This window comes from Vidua chalybeata, chromosome 26, assembly GCF_026979565.1.
Source record: "Vidua chalybeata isolate OUT-0048 chromosome 26, bVidCha1 merged haplotype, whole genome shotgun sequence".
Lineage (NCBI taxonomy): Eukaryota > Metazoa > Chordata > Aves > Passeriformes > Viduidae > Vidua > Vidua chalybeata.
In genome coordinates, this window is record NC_071555.1 from 3,257,683 (window position 1) to 3,271,226 (window position 13,544).

General features: G+C 66.1%; 2 protein-coding genes across 3 annotated transcripts; both read right to left on the reverse strand.

The window, feature by feature from the left end:
• Window positions 1–416: 416 nt before the first annotated feature.
• On the reverse strand, window positions 417–7,377 carry PLEKHH3 (pleckstrin homology, MyTH4 and FERM domain containing H3). 2 transcript variants are annotated; one of them, XM_053965485.1, is made up of 13 exons: window positions 7,139–7,377; window positions 5,180–5,235; window positions 4,438–4,526; window positions 4,118–4,312; window positions 3,779–3,936; window positions 3,497–3,620; window positions 3,023–3,320; window positions 2,718–2,925; window positions 2,359–2,495; window positions 2,122–2,242; window positions 1,593–2,042; window positions 1,328–1,519; window positions 417–1,247 (listed from the first exon to the last, which is right to left on the reverse strand). In XM_053965485.1, the coding sequence occupies exons 1-13, from the start codon at window positions 7,289–7,291 to the stop codon at window positions 1,065–1,067; spliced, it is 2,364 nt and encodes a 787-aa protein (XP_053821460.1). In that variant the 5' UTR covers window positions 7,292–7,377; the 3' UTR covers window positions 417–1,064. The 2 variants fall into 2 exon arrangements, with proteins under 2 accessions (XP_053821460.1, XP_053821461.1); XM_053965486.1 differs by lacking the exon at window positions 7,139–7,377 and adding an exon at window positions 5,975–6,623.
• Window positions 7,378–9,876: 2,499 nt separating this feature from the next.
• Window positions 9,877–11,921, reverse strand: CCR10 (C-C motif chemokine receptor 10). Its single transcript, XM_053965473.1, has 2 exons — window positions 11,910–11,921; window positions 9,877–10,959 (listed from the first exon to the last, which is right to left on the reverse strand). The coding sequence occupies exons 1-2, from the start codon at window positions 11,919–11,921 to the stop codon at window positions 9,877–9,879; spliced, it is 1,095 nt and encodes a 364-aa protein (XP_053821448.1).
• Window positions 11,922–13,544: the final 1,623 nt, after the last annotated feature.

Sequence of the window (13,544 nt, forward strand, 5' to 3'; positions counted from 1 at the left end):
GTGGCCTGGGGACAAGGGGCAGTGCTGGCACCATCCCAAGCCCAGGCAGCCCAAAGTGAAAATTAGCATTTTCCTCTTACTCGTTGGGGCACAGAGCAGGTGACTAAAAATACAGCCACCGTGGCAGCATGGGCTCCCACACCCTCTTTGGCAGCAGCCCCTGTGGCTGGGGCAGTTCCCCCCGCCGGGGCAGCCAGTGCCAGGGGCTGCCGGGGAGCTGGAGCCGCCTGTGCTCTTGGTGAAATGCCAAAGGTCGCCTGGCAATGACCAGAGGGACAGCAGTCCCTGCCCCCAAGGACACACTGTGCTGCTCCTCCCCGCTGCCTGTCCCAGGCCCTGCTGCCCTAGCTGCCCCAGGGATCTGACTGTCCCAGCCTCCTGCTGTCAACCCACGCTCCAGGACAGGAGGCCCAGCCTTTCCTTTGTGCATTTATTTAGAAAAACAACCAACCAACCCCCCCATCCCAAGACAGAACCAACAAACTCTACAGAGGCAACACTGAGGGGCCAAGCCCCAGCCGTACCAGCTGCCACTTCACCAGCCACCCCTGTGACATAAACCTGGCCACAGGGCCACCGCAGAGCCCAGCCACTCGTGCAGGAGGAGCCCGTGGGTCCCCAGGGCAGCTTGGCCAAAAGCCGCCCGCAGCTTTCTAGAAGGGGTGGGTCCAGAGGACGGACAGACAGATGATGGCACAGCACTACTGCCAGGTACCCTCTGCTCTGCCCGGGGCATGAGCAGAGTGGCCAGGCAACACAAGTGCTGGAGGCAAAGGCACCAGGGTATAGGGGATGGGGACAGGCCTGGGGGCAGTGTGGGGGACCGCAGCAGGGCGGCCCCGCTGCCCACCAGGGAAAGTGCTGGGAGACGTGGGGCGCACAGGCGTCTCAAAATAAATTAAGGGAATAGCCAGAAAGGCAATGGCAGTGGGGGAGCACGACCCCCTGGCCCCCTGCTCTCTGGAGCAGCTGGGGGCCAGCACAGACCTGCCACTTGCTGCCGGGCTTGGCTGCCGTCCCACGCCGGCCATCGGAGCACCTGCGTGGCCACACCAGCTGCTGGGCTAGCTGTGGGAGGAACCCACTGGTGGCCGCTGGTGCCAGGGCTCGGGTGCAGGGCAGAGCCCCTCAGGCAGCACAGTGGGCTCCAAAGTGGGGGGACTGGTGGGAGGCTCCTGGGGCCGGGGCAGCCGCTGGGCACTCGCAGAGGCGAGGTACGTGTTGAGGAGCTGGGCAATCTCATCCACCTGCAGGTAGAGGGGGCATAGGGGGTCAGTCTGGGGCACTCTTGGTGAGAGGGGAGGGTGGAGGGATGGCAGCTCCTTACCTGGGAGGTCTCAAAGAGCAGGTCTCGATCCTCCACGGAGAGGCGGAAGGTGCTGCTGTCAGAGGCGCCAAAGGAGGAGATGCGGCCGTAGCAGAAGCTGTCCAAGGGCTCGCGCTCTCCCGGCTTGTAGAGTGAGACCGCCTTGGCCCCGATGCCCAGCCACAGGCGCTGGGGCCCAGGGCCCACTGGGCTCTGCAAGGGAGAGGAGTGTCAAGGTTGTCCACTGCCAGGGCTGCCCCTGTACCACGCCCAGCCGGGGCCTCACCGCGTGCAGGTCGACATCGAAGAGTGTGGAGCCAAAGCCAGGCCACTCCCGCACCAAGGCCACGTAGGCGGCCATGGCCTCGGGCCGGCCCATGCCCTGCAGCAGCTTCCACTTCTCCACAATGGCAGCCATGGTGCTGGCCCCCTCCTCACGCAGACGGCCCCGCAGGCGCTGGTCCCGCTCCGCCCGTTGCTTGGCCAGCGCTTGACCCCAGAGCCCGCCGGCCAGCAGCCCCACGCGCAGCCGGGCCCCCCGGCACTTGGCGGGGGGCCGGTGGGGCAGGGGCGGCAAGCGGGCGTGCAGCACGTGGGGTGGGAAGAGCTCCTCCAGGCGCGGGAAGGGCGCGTGGGTGGAGAAGTCGCTGTTGAGACTCTGCAGGCGCAGGGCCGCCAGTGTCTGCAGCGTCTCCTCTGATGTGGGCACGTAGCCCCGCAGCACCATCTCGTGCGCCTGCGAGAGAGCAGGGTGAGCCAGCACGGCTGCCACGGCACGGCACAGCACAGCACGGCCACCCCAGCGTGCCACTCACCTGCTCAAAGAGGAGGGCAAACTCCAGGCTGTCCCGTGGCACGTTGTCTGTGTCCAGGAAGCCATAGTGCTTGAAGCAGAGCCGGCACGGTGGGTCCTGCTCCCAGTCCTCTCCAGCCAGGCTGCAGCAGACAGGACCGGCTCCATCAGCTTGTGGACGTGCCCCATACCATCTGTCCCCTCCCACCCGTGGCCCCCCAGTCCCTCTCCTCCATAGGCAGCAGAACAGGACATTTACTTTTCAAACCTGGTGAGGACATCAGCCAGCAGTGTGGCACTGCCCACTGGCTGCTCCCGTCGCCGGGACTGTTCGTAGAGCGCAAAGAGGTTGGGGCTCTGGGACAGCCCCAGGCGTGACACAAGTTCCTGGGCCACCTGGGCGAGACAAAGGCAACCGATGGTGACCACCTGTTCCTGGCCATGGCACTCAGGGCTGCAGAGGGACACAGATAGGCCATGGTGGGCAAAGGCAGACAGCCCGGCCCCTCTCCACCATGGCTCAGCCGGGAGAGGCCCTGCTCACCTGCTCTAGCACACTGCCCACCCAACCCTGTGCATCAAAATGTCCCCAGCCCCTGCACAGCCGTAACCCCTCACCTCCTCGGCTGTGGTGTGGGAACTGATGGCCACACTGCAGGCGGGCGCCCCAGGGCAGTGCACTGTGCAGATCATCTCTTGCCGCTGCATCAGCACCAGGATTTCCTCCAGAGAGGGCACACACTCCCTCCCCTTGGTCTTTCCCAACGCCTCTCGGATGAAACAGGCGTACTTGGCCATCTCCGAGGAAGGGAAACGCTTCTCTGTCCTGCAAGAAATGCCAGGAGGATCAGGGTGGCACTGATCTGAGCGGCGCCCGGCACCTGGCGAGCTCCCTGGTGGCAGCTGGCAACCCTGGCACTCACCTGTCCAGGTGGAAGTGCAGGAAGCGCAGGACAGGCGGGGAGGGCAGGAAGGTGCAGCTCATGCAGGTGAGGAGCTGCCAGTAGTGCAGGTCGCCCTGCCCGCCCGGCGCCGGCGGCTCTGTAGTCTGCTTCACCAGCTGGCAGTAGATCTCATCCACCAGCGGCGGCAGGTCCAGGCAGGTCTGCAGGACACCCTGCATCAGCGGCACTGGGTCCCGCTCTGACTCCAGCTGCTGCAGCGAGTTGAAGAGCTTCACAGCCTCGTCGCGCAGCGTGGTGTAGCTGCAGGGGCCAGGGGCTGTGGGATGGGATGAGGGTTAACAGCCCCGTGGTCCTCCACAGGACCCCCTGCCAGCAGCTGGGCACTGTCCTCACACCCAGGGCCAGCCTGTCCCGCACGGCATCCAGCCCAGCCATCAGTGCCACCAGCCCAGAGCGTAGGACCCAGCTCTGTGCCCCCCACCTGCCGCTCACCGCTTTGGTCCAGGCTGCCATAGGGGAAGGGCAGCAGGGGAGCGTAGAGGGGGCCGCTGGTGTAGCGCAGGATGGGGTTGCAGCGATAGATCTGCTCCAGAACCTCGGGGCTGTCTCTGTGCTCCTGGGAGAGCAAAGCAATGGCAGCAGCTGCAGAGGGGTAACCTGGCCGAGTGCCTGGCACAGACCCCCACTGCTACCCCGGGGCATGTGAGGCCCCAAACATCCACCCCAGCGCTGCCTACGGCTGTGGGCATGCACAGCCCGGTACCATGGGCTCACCTCGACATCACGCATGAGCAGCTGGGTGGGCGTTTGGACAGGGGCTTTGCTGTCAATGACCTTCTGCACGGCGCACACCCAGCGCACAGCCTCGTTGAGGTGCTCCGTGTACAGGCGGTAGCAGTGCTTCCTGCCAAACACTGTCACGCTCCAGTAGCCTGTGAGGGACAGACCCACTCACCCACTGGCCACCAGCACCCCAGCCAGGCTGGCTCAGCACCCCAGGGCTCAGCATAGCCTCTCCTCTGGGCAAAAGAGGCCCTCAGGGCTGGGAGGGTAACAGGGGGTACAAGCTGTGCTGGGAAGACGCAGCCCAGCCAAGGGGCATGGGCACCTCACCCGTCTCCTTGTAGAGCTGCTTGTCTGGCCAGAGCACAGAGCAGAGGCTGGTGAGCACCAGGGAGCCCAGGCGCCTGGCCCCCTTCTCGTTGCTGCTGTAGTAGTCCAGGGAGTCGGGCGTCAGCACGAACCAGTACTTCCGAGGACGGATCCAGGGGGTCTTCATGCAGCCCCGCATCTCCCGCTGCAGCCAGCCTGGGAAGGGGAACCCTCAGCCCTCACTGACATTCACCCCACCCACTTCTCAGCACAGGGAAGGGTCTGCATAGGTCCCTCACCCCTCTGGGATGGGACCAGCCACAGCTGGGGCACAATCCCACCTTTCACAAGAACGTCAGGGTCATCCTCCACTGGCCCTGGGCCCTTCTCCACGATGAGGCTGCGCATCTCCTCCGCAACAAGCAGGGACCTGAGGACAACATGGGGCTGAGCTCAGGTACCCGCGGGGGTCTCCCACAGCCCCTGAGCAGGGATCTGGCCTCGGGGCTGGGATGAACTGGGTCCCAAGGGGCTCTGGGCACCCCACAGCCCTGCGGTGGGAACACAGCAGAGTCATTGGGTGCAAATGACCCCAGCTAAAAATAAGCTGTTTGCAGTCTTGGCCCTGCCAAGGAATTCGGAAAATGAACAACCAGGAAGGAATGTTGGCAGCAGCGTCAGTACTGCGAGTACAGCGAGCGAGCAGGCCCCTGTGCCCCGGCACCCCGTCTTCCTCAGCACCAACCACCCCAGGACACAGCCTCTGCTGATGGACACAGCCTGGCAGAGCCTCCTGGCACAGGAAGAGTCATGCACAGCCCCATCAGCTAAGCCTGCGGCAGTCAAGCCATCGGGCACGGCAGGGGGATGGATTCATGCCTGAGGATGCGCCAGGGATGGGGACAAGCACGGCAGTCCCGGCTCTGCCGCTCCCTGCTCTACCTGACAGAGCAGCACAACCTGGAGCTAGCTCAGTGGGCAGGATGGTTCAGCACACACCAGCACCAGGGCAACCTCCCACAACATGCCAGTCCCTCAGCTCCTGAGCACCTCACAAGGGACACAAGGCAGGGGAACACTCACCGTTCCGAGCCACTGCTGCTGTGGGTGGGCTGGCTCAGGCTCACCTCCAGGGATCCCTGGGGAGGAAGGAGACATCTCAGCCCCACGGTCATTACCTGGCACTCCTGGGATCCCCCCGCATGACTGTATACCTCCTCCTCGACCCCGCTCCAGGAGAGACAGGCTCACATCCTGCTGCCACGGGGCAGAAGAGCCCTGGCACCCGCAAGGCCACGGCAAGAACCAGGGCTGCAGCTGGGGCACCCCGGGTGCGGGAGCAGCCGGCGGGCGCGCTGGCCATGTGTCCTCAGCTGACCCAGCTGGCTGAATACCGTGCAGAATTGCACAAGGTCAGTGCTGAGTAATACGCTTACGGCACAAAGTCCCATTGTAATGGGGCCGCTGACTTCCTGCCCGCGGCGGTGGGACTGGGAAGCAGCACTGGGAAGTCCCTGGCCCTGAAGTGGGACGGGGTCAGTTCCTCCTCACGCAGCACAACTTGACATGGACAGTGCCGCTCACGTGACAACCCTGGCACACATGCTGGGACACGAGGCAGAGCCCAGGCACAGGCAGGCACCGCGTCGGGCAGGGCGCCCAGCAGAGTGGGGTGCGGGGACATGGAAGCACCGGCAGTGCTGTCCTGGGAGATGCACGGGAGCTCCTGCCAGCTGCAGCCCAACAGGGCAGCTAGAGGCTCGACAGGCCAGAGCACGCAACGCCAAGAAAAAGAGACAGATGCTAAAAATAGCGACAGGGAGGGGGGAGCCGCCGCAGGTATGGCTGTGCTGTGGGGCAGGGCCGGGCGCCACTGACCTGTGGCATTAAGGGCACCTGTCACCCAGTGCTGGTACCCATGCACAGGGCCAGCACCTCCAGACACTGTCCCACTGGGGAGGGCCTCACACGCTCCTCAGGGCTGCAGGCATGGAGGCAGTGCCTCGTTTCTCGCGGGCAGTTCAGAGGAGGCAGCGGTGGCAGCCGGCTCTTTCTCAGAGATATAAATAAACAGGAGAGGAGCTGTGGCGACAGGGCCAGGGTAGCTGCTCCCACGCTCCCCCGAAGGGGCGGTTGACACTGTGGGTTTCCAAGGACCCCCTGGCCACAGCAAAGGGCTCTCGGGGGAGCTGGCGTCACCAGTCGCCCACGCCAGCCCGGAGCCAGTGTGGCCCATGGGATGTGGGAAGCCCAAAGACGGCTCCTTACGTAGTTGTGCCCTTGGCACTGCCACCAGTCCCCAGAGGGCCCGGCTCCAGCTCTGTCACTGTCCCCACTTCCCACCGTCCCACAGGGCTGGCACTGCTGTGAAAGGAGACCTGCTGCTAAGGGACCGACAGAGCCAGGGCCGTGCTGCAGCCCTCGCAGTGGGCAGGGGAGAAAGGCCACAGCAAGCGAGACCAGGCAGTCACCACCCCCCGTGTCCCCCGAGTCCGGGCTGGCATTCGGCCCCACGGCGCTTGGTGCAGGAGAGCGGCGGGACAGTCCGGAGCCCCGGGAGCTGCCCCCGCACCCCGCGCTATCAGCCGTCGCACACGCAGCCCGGCCGGAGGAAGCACCGGTTTCCGCCACTCCGTTTCCCTCCAGAAAGGAAGCAGCCGGAGAGGGGAGATCCAGGCCCGCTCTCCGCGCCCGGCACGTGCTCCCGGGACAGCCCCGGTCCGCTCCGGCGGGACAGTCCGCGGCCCCGCCGCGCACCGGGCCGCCGCGGGTCTGGCACGGTAGCCCGCGGCCCCCGTCCTAAGGAGCGGGCAGCGCGGGCCGAAGCGGGCAGGAGCACCAGCCGGCACCCAGCCGGCAGCGGCTCCCGGGCCGGTCGGCTCTGCCCCGCGAGCCCGGGACCTCCGCGTCCGCCCGGAGCCTTCCCCGGGCTGCGGCTCGCCCGCACCCGCCGCAACGACCCACCCGGCACCCAGCGGGACCACCCCGGCGGCTCGTCTGCGCTCGTCCCGGCGGCCGTCCCAGAGCCGCTGCCGGCCCCACCTGGTCTCCCTGAGCGCAGAGCTCGAAGGACGCCTCCTCCTCCTCTTCGGCCTCGCCGTCCGCCTCCCGCTCCGCCTCGCCGTAGTCCCGCCGCAGCAGCGTGAAGCCCCGTCGACAGCACAGTAGCCACCACAGCCCGCCCGGGAACGGCATCGCCCCGCCGACACCAACGGGACGGCGCCGGGACGCGACGGGATCGGCCCGCCCCGCGCACCGGCCGCCGGCCCCGCCGCCGCCCCGGGCGGGCCGGGCCGCGCGTCACCGGGCGCCGCCAATCGCCGCGCGCGGCCCGGGGCGGAGCTCCCGCCCGGGGCGGCGGGGCCGCCGGTGCGTCAGCTGCGGGGCGGGGGCAGCGCGGGGCCGGGCTGCGGTAGGGCCGGTGCTCCCGGAGCCGCCGCCGGCGGGGCGCACCGGGTACCCTCGGCACCTGACGGGGCACCGTCACTGAGCACCGCCTGCACCCGGTGTGGGCACCGGCACCGGGCACGGGCCCCTGCCCTGCCCTGCCCCGCGGCACCCGCACCGTGCGCTGCCCTGGCTCCCGCGTGCGGCAGCACTGGCGCCCGTGTCAGCATGGCGACTCAGCCCGGTGTGGTGCCAAGTTTGTGCCAGCGGGCAGCACCGTGGGCTCTGTGCTCGGGCAGGAGGGCACCGTGGGCAGGAGGGCGCCGTGGGCAGGGGGGCACCATCCCTGGGCAGGCCTGTCCTGCAGGCCCTCATAGCGACTTTCCTCAAAGGACCTGGTGGAAGGTGTTCATGGTGGGGTCACAGCCAGTGCCACGACTGTGTGGCTCAGCTCATCCGCGAGCTCTGCCCAGTGGCAGAGGGTCTGGGGTACCCTCAAGCCATGGGTGCCATGGCACTGTCCAGGCCCCACTCCCGAAGCCCCAGGAGTTAAGGCTCTGGCTTTGCTACAGCTGTTGGGTCACCGCCGTCCCCGGGAGCCTGGTGCTGGGATGCGCCGGCAGGAAGCTCCAGCTGCCAGCTCCCCTCCCACGCAGCCTGCTCTGGATTGCGCCTGGGGCTGAGCCTCTGGTGTGGGGCCGGCTGTGCAGCCCGGCCAGTCACAAGCATCGAGCAGAGCCCACCAGCTGTGGGGGCATCAGAGGACTGGAACGGGACCACCCGAGACCACAGGCTGGGTGGGCAGCAGGGACAGCTGTTCTATCTGGCCAAGGACTGCCTCATTCTGGCTCTTGAACCCCACCGAGGGTTGTGGGGGACAGGCCCATTACCCTGCCTCTGTGGCTGCTGAGTCAGCAGTAACCTGCTTCTGGCCCAGCAGTAGGTGAAGCTTCTGGAATGGCTTCTTCCAGTTGAGCCCTGGGCTAATCCCAAACAGAGCAGGGGGTGAACAGGAAGTAGCCTCCAGCCCCGGCAGGACCGGGAGGTGCTTCCCTGCGTGCCCAGCTCTGCTGGGAGACTCCATGAGCAGCTGCACCACAGCCAAGCCCAGTGCTGTTCCCGGCACTGTGGAGTGCTTCCTTAGCCAGGCCTGTGAGTGGGACACTGCACGGCCCCGGCGCTGCCGGCCCACGGCACCATGTGCCAGCCCGTGCAATGTCTCGCTCGCCATGTCCTAGCCCGTGGTCGTGTGTTGGTCGCCACGTGTCCGGGCCGGGCCAGCCCCAGCACAGCACCCTGGTGCTGCAGAGCCTCTGGGCCGGGATGTGCCGTGGCAGAGGAGCTCGTGGGGGGAGTAAGGAGGGGAGACAAACGTCTCTCTGCCCCCGCCCTGGGGTGCAGGACCCAAGGAGGGTTTTTCCGGGGGGGGGGGGGGGGTCTCTGCTATCCCCTGTCCGGGGGCTCCCTGTCCCTCCAGCGGCGGGGGCGAGCGGAGGGCGACCAGGAAGTGCGAGCTTCTGCTGCCTCCTGCAGGCACCGCCCGCCAGTGCCGGTGGCCAGGGAGCCGCCCCCGGCCCCACAAAACCCCCCGGGGCAGCGTCGCCCCGCACGGAGATTGCGCTCGCCCACCGGGACTCGTTCGGGGTTTATTGTGAGAGTGGGAACCAGCTGCCTGCCTGGCCCCAGTGTTGCACGTACCGAGCCGGCTCACGGCACCGGCCGGACCCACAGAGCACGCGAAACTTTGCACGGCCCGCGACGCGGTGACATTGCAGGGTTGCCCTGAAACGCGCGTGACATTGCGGGGACCGCAGCCCCGCGGGTCGCCGGGCAGTGAAGGCACTCGCAGGGCACGCAGGCACTGCGGGGCTGCTCTTCCTGTTGCCTTCTGCTGAGAAGGCAGGCGACCTGGTTTCAAGAGACAGCACGGCGACCCGGCCTCGCCCGGTCACTCGGGCCACCGACATGCACGGACACCAATGTGGTGGATGGTCAAATGGCGTTTATTACCTTACCTCGTGAGGTTAAATAGTCAAGGGGGCTTTACTACGTCAAAGGGGGACGGTGGGTCCGGCTAGGGTTAGTAAGGAGTGGAAAACTACTGGAGTTAGGAGGGGCTGCATGCCTCAGGGGTGATTGATTACATATCGCAGGATGAGGGGGGAAGGGTCTTGCTTTCCGTTACATCCCGAAATCTTCCGTTCGCCTGTCCCTATCTACCACATCTTCCCTCTGCTCAGGCGTGTGCAGGCGCCGTGCGGATCTCCCGGTGCTGCCGGTGTCCCGGTGCTCACCGGGGCAGGTCTGCGCACGGACGGGGCTGTCCCCGGGGAATCGCGGAGGGACCGAACCCCGCGGCGCCGGTCCCTGCCCCGGCCGCGGGCACTGTGCTCCTACACCACGTCCAAGTAGCTGGAGACCGATGTCCGCCGGCGGGGACTGGAGCAGCCGGAGCAGCGCGGGACGAGGGACCCCACACAGCCGGCGTCGCTGGCGAGCAGCCACAGCTCCTGGCGGAAGCGCTGGCCGAGGAAGGCGTAGAGCAGGGGGTTGAGGCAGCAGCGCAGGTACGCCAGCCCGCCAGTGACCAGCAGTGCTAGGTCCTTGCGGCGGCTCTGGGCGCAGCTCATCTCCCAGCTGGCCAGCAGCTCGGCCGCGTCCAGCAGCACCATCAGGCTGTGGGGCAGCTGCAGGGCCACAAACACGAGCACGAGGGCCAGCAGCACCCGCAGCGCCCGGTGGGGCTGGGCACCGCGGGCCGCCAGTAGCGTCCGTGCCACAGCCGCGTAGCAGCTTGCCATCACCAGGAAGGGCACCGCGAAGCTGAGCACCACCTGCAGCAGGTTGGTGGCCCCCCGGGCTGCCCGTGAGACCACACGGGGGAAGACGACACGACAGAGCCAGAGATCCTGGTGCTGCTCTGCCTGGCTGTAGACGAACTGGGGCAGTGCTAGCAGCATGGCCAGCAGCCAGGCCAGCCCCGCCGTCAGCCAGCCGAGGCGGCGAGCTCGTGGGCGCAGGCGGCAAGCAGCCGGCACCCGCACAATGGCCACATAGCGATCCGCGCTGATGCACGTGAGGAACAGGAAGCCGCTGTAGAAGTTGAGGGCATAGAGACCCTGCAGCACCTTGCAGGCGGCTGTGCCTGGGGACCAGCCCTGCAGCGTGTCGGTGATGGCGAAGGGCAGCGTCAGGAGCAGCAGGAGGTCGGACAGAGCGAGGTGCAGGACGCAGACATCGGTGATGCTGTGTGCCTGGCGGTAGCGGGTGTGTGTGAGCAGCACCAGCCCGTTCCCCACTGTGCCCAGCAGCAAGAGCAGCAGGTACACGGCAGGCTGGAAGGTGCGGGCAAAGCCCTGGACTCCCTGCTTCTCGCAGAGCTCAGGCAACATGCCGACCTCGCCCGAGTAGTCGTACTCCCAGGGGTAGAAGTCAGTGGTGGCCATCAGCTCTGTTGAGACGGGGCTGGGAGTCACCTGTACAGAGGGAGGCTGAGTGAGGAGGGCTCGGCAGGGGTAGCCCAGCCACGAAATGCAGAACCACACCCAGGGCAGCCTTTCACCCAGCCTGGGTGTGTCGCGGCCCCCGGTCCCTGGCCCTAGGTGCGGGGTTTGTTTCCATCTCACACCCACCCCGCAGCAGCGGGGGGTACGACCACGCACTTCCTGAGCAGCTGTCTGCAATACAGAGCTGGTGGAGGTTCATGACCCCAGCCACGGCGTCCCTGGCACAGCGCCGTGTCCCACGAACTAACCCTGCACGTACCAGGGGAGCTGCTCTGGGGCTCAGCACCCAGCCTATGGCCCCAGCTGCCCTGGGCAGTTGAGCCTTGGGGATCCACACCAGCATCCTCAGGTGCCCAAAGTCCCCACACCCCACCCTGGGGACCCCAGTGTAGGCACTGCCCAGTCCTGCTCCCAGATAGGGAGCTCCTGCCTCACCCAGGTTGCAGGCAGCTAAGCACAGTGCTCCCACCTCCCAGCTGCTCAGCCCTGCTCTGGGGCAGCGGGACAGTGCTGCAGCCTGGTACTGGTCAGCTGGGACCCCACTGATCTGGAGATCAGGATCTGACACACTCTGACTCACAGTAGCCTCATAAGAGCAATTTCACTCTGGCCCCTGGGCTGTCAGTGAGCCCAGGCAGTTGGGCTTGGGCTCCTCAACTGCTCTGGGGCTGCAGGTGGGATCAGAACCCAGTGCCAGGGCAGGTTGATTCTCCAGCAGCTCCTCTAGCCCCTTTCCTGCTCAATGCCCCAGGGGCCTGGAGCACCAGGCACTGCCCTGATTCCCCAGGGTTTTGCCTTTCAGTCTAAACCCACAGGACTCACAAGAGAACTACCTAAAACACTAAGAAAAGCCAGTGATGGGGGGGGGGGGGGGGTCCTGCCTGGCTCCCAGCAAACCCCTCGCCCTGCAGCCCCCTCACCTGCTCCGTCATTGCACAGCAGAGCCTTTCCCCTGGCCGGTGGGTCTGAAGCTGTTGATGTCTCAGTGCTCTGTAACCTGTGGTTTGACCACGTGCCGCTCCTGATACCAACACTGAAAGCACAAGCCTAGCCCTGGGGAGGAAGGCAAGGTGGCAGGTGTGACCCCACTTTGGAGCTATAATGAATCATTTACTTGGTGCATCTTTTACATATGCATGCTGGGGACAGAAATAGCAGCTCTGCTCAGTCTCTGTCATGTGGGTGTGCAGGCCAAACCCAGGAGCACCCAGCCAGGGGAGCAGGGTCTGGCCGAGGGCATCCAGCACATGCAGGAAACTCCAGCCTACCCCAGGGCTGTTGTTGGCTTCTGCAGGACCAGAGGGAATGGGGCCAATGAATGGAGTGGGGGCTGCTGTGGGCTGGCACTGAGCTGGGCACAGGCAGGGTGCTCCTCCAGCAGGACTGGCAGAGCCCTGTCTGGTCTAGGGTTGTCTTTTCCTCATGGCAAACATGGTGGTTCCAGAAGCTGGGGTGGCTGCTGGTGGAGGGCATACCACTCACCCAGGGGTCCCAACCTGGTGCTGTATCCCCACAGTGCTGGGCAGGCGTGTTGCTGGTTGTTGACAACAAAATTCCCAGCTCCTCACTAAAAAGCAGATTAGTTCCTGTGGGGCAGAGGCCCCATTTCCTCTCCTCAGGAGGGAGAAAATTGATTCCTAGCTTTAATGGGCTCCTGGCCATAATCCCTCAATCCCCCTTTCTCCCAGCTACAGCTGTCTTTGCCGTGGTTTATCTCCACTCTGCCCTCGGCCCTCCTGCTGCCAGCAGACGGGTACAGGACCCTGGGTGCTCGCTGTGGGGCTGTGGAGCTGCTGCACCCTCGATGAAGAGCAGCCAGGACAGGTGCCCCCAGCCTCCAGGGGGTCCCCAGGGCTCTTTGCTGGAGGTTCTCTTCCCCCTCTCCTGCTCTTTCTGCAGTGCAGGGGTGCTAACTGCAGATCTCTGCCCTGTGCTGGCTCTGGGGGTTCCTTCCTGCACCCTGCATCTTGGAGGAAGGGGAGGGAGGAGGGTCCTGGGGCCACTGCTGGCCCTACAGCCAGCTGTGGGTGCAGAGCAGGGATTCTCCATGTCCCTGTTGGGGCTGTCAGACATCTGACCCAGCACAGGGTCAGGACGTGGGGCTGTGGCCGGAGCAGGCAGCCCCCCGGGGTGTCAGGATAAGGCCGGGTGGGCTGTGCCTCTCCTGGGGATGGCCCTGCAGGCACTGTCGGGGTCTGGGGGACAGGAGGGAGGGTGCCAATATCCCCAGCATACAGTTCCAGCTCCTGGTAGCAGAACTCCAGGTGCACTGCCAGGTGTCCCACATCCCTGCCACACCTGGGGCTTTCTATTCTCTCTCACTCCCCAGCCGTGCCCTGGGCTCGGCCCGGGCAGGAAGGAGCCTTGGCACCGGCTGCCCCAGCTGATGGTGCTGCCCTGCCCGCGGCAGCCGGGCCTGGCACAGGCTGCCGGGTCCAGAGCCACTGGGAGCTCCTGCTCCCCGCTTGGAGCCAGCAGCTGCTGGGGCATCCCCGTCTCCCAGGACTGCTCGAGGCCGCTGGGACAGCAGGTCTGCTGCTGCTGCGGGGCCAGGG

Coding starts and splice junctions, on each gene's coding strand:
- PLEKHH3 (XM_053965485.1), bottom strand. CDS start 7,291: ATGCCGTTCCCGGGCGGGCTGTGGTGGCTACTGTGCTGTCGACGGGGC. Junction 4,527..5,179: donor AGCAGCAGTGGCTCGGAACG/GTGAGTGTTCCC, acceptor TGTTGTCCTCAG/GTCCCTGCTTGTTGCGGAGG. Junction 2,926..3,022: donor CTGCACTTCCACCTGGACAG/GTGAGTGCCAGG, acceptor CATTTCTTGCAG/GACAGAGAAGCGTTTCCCTT.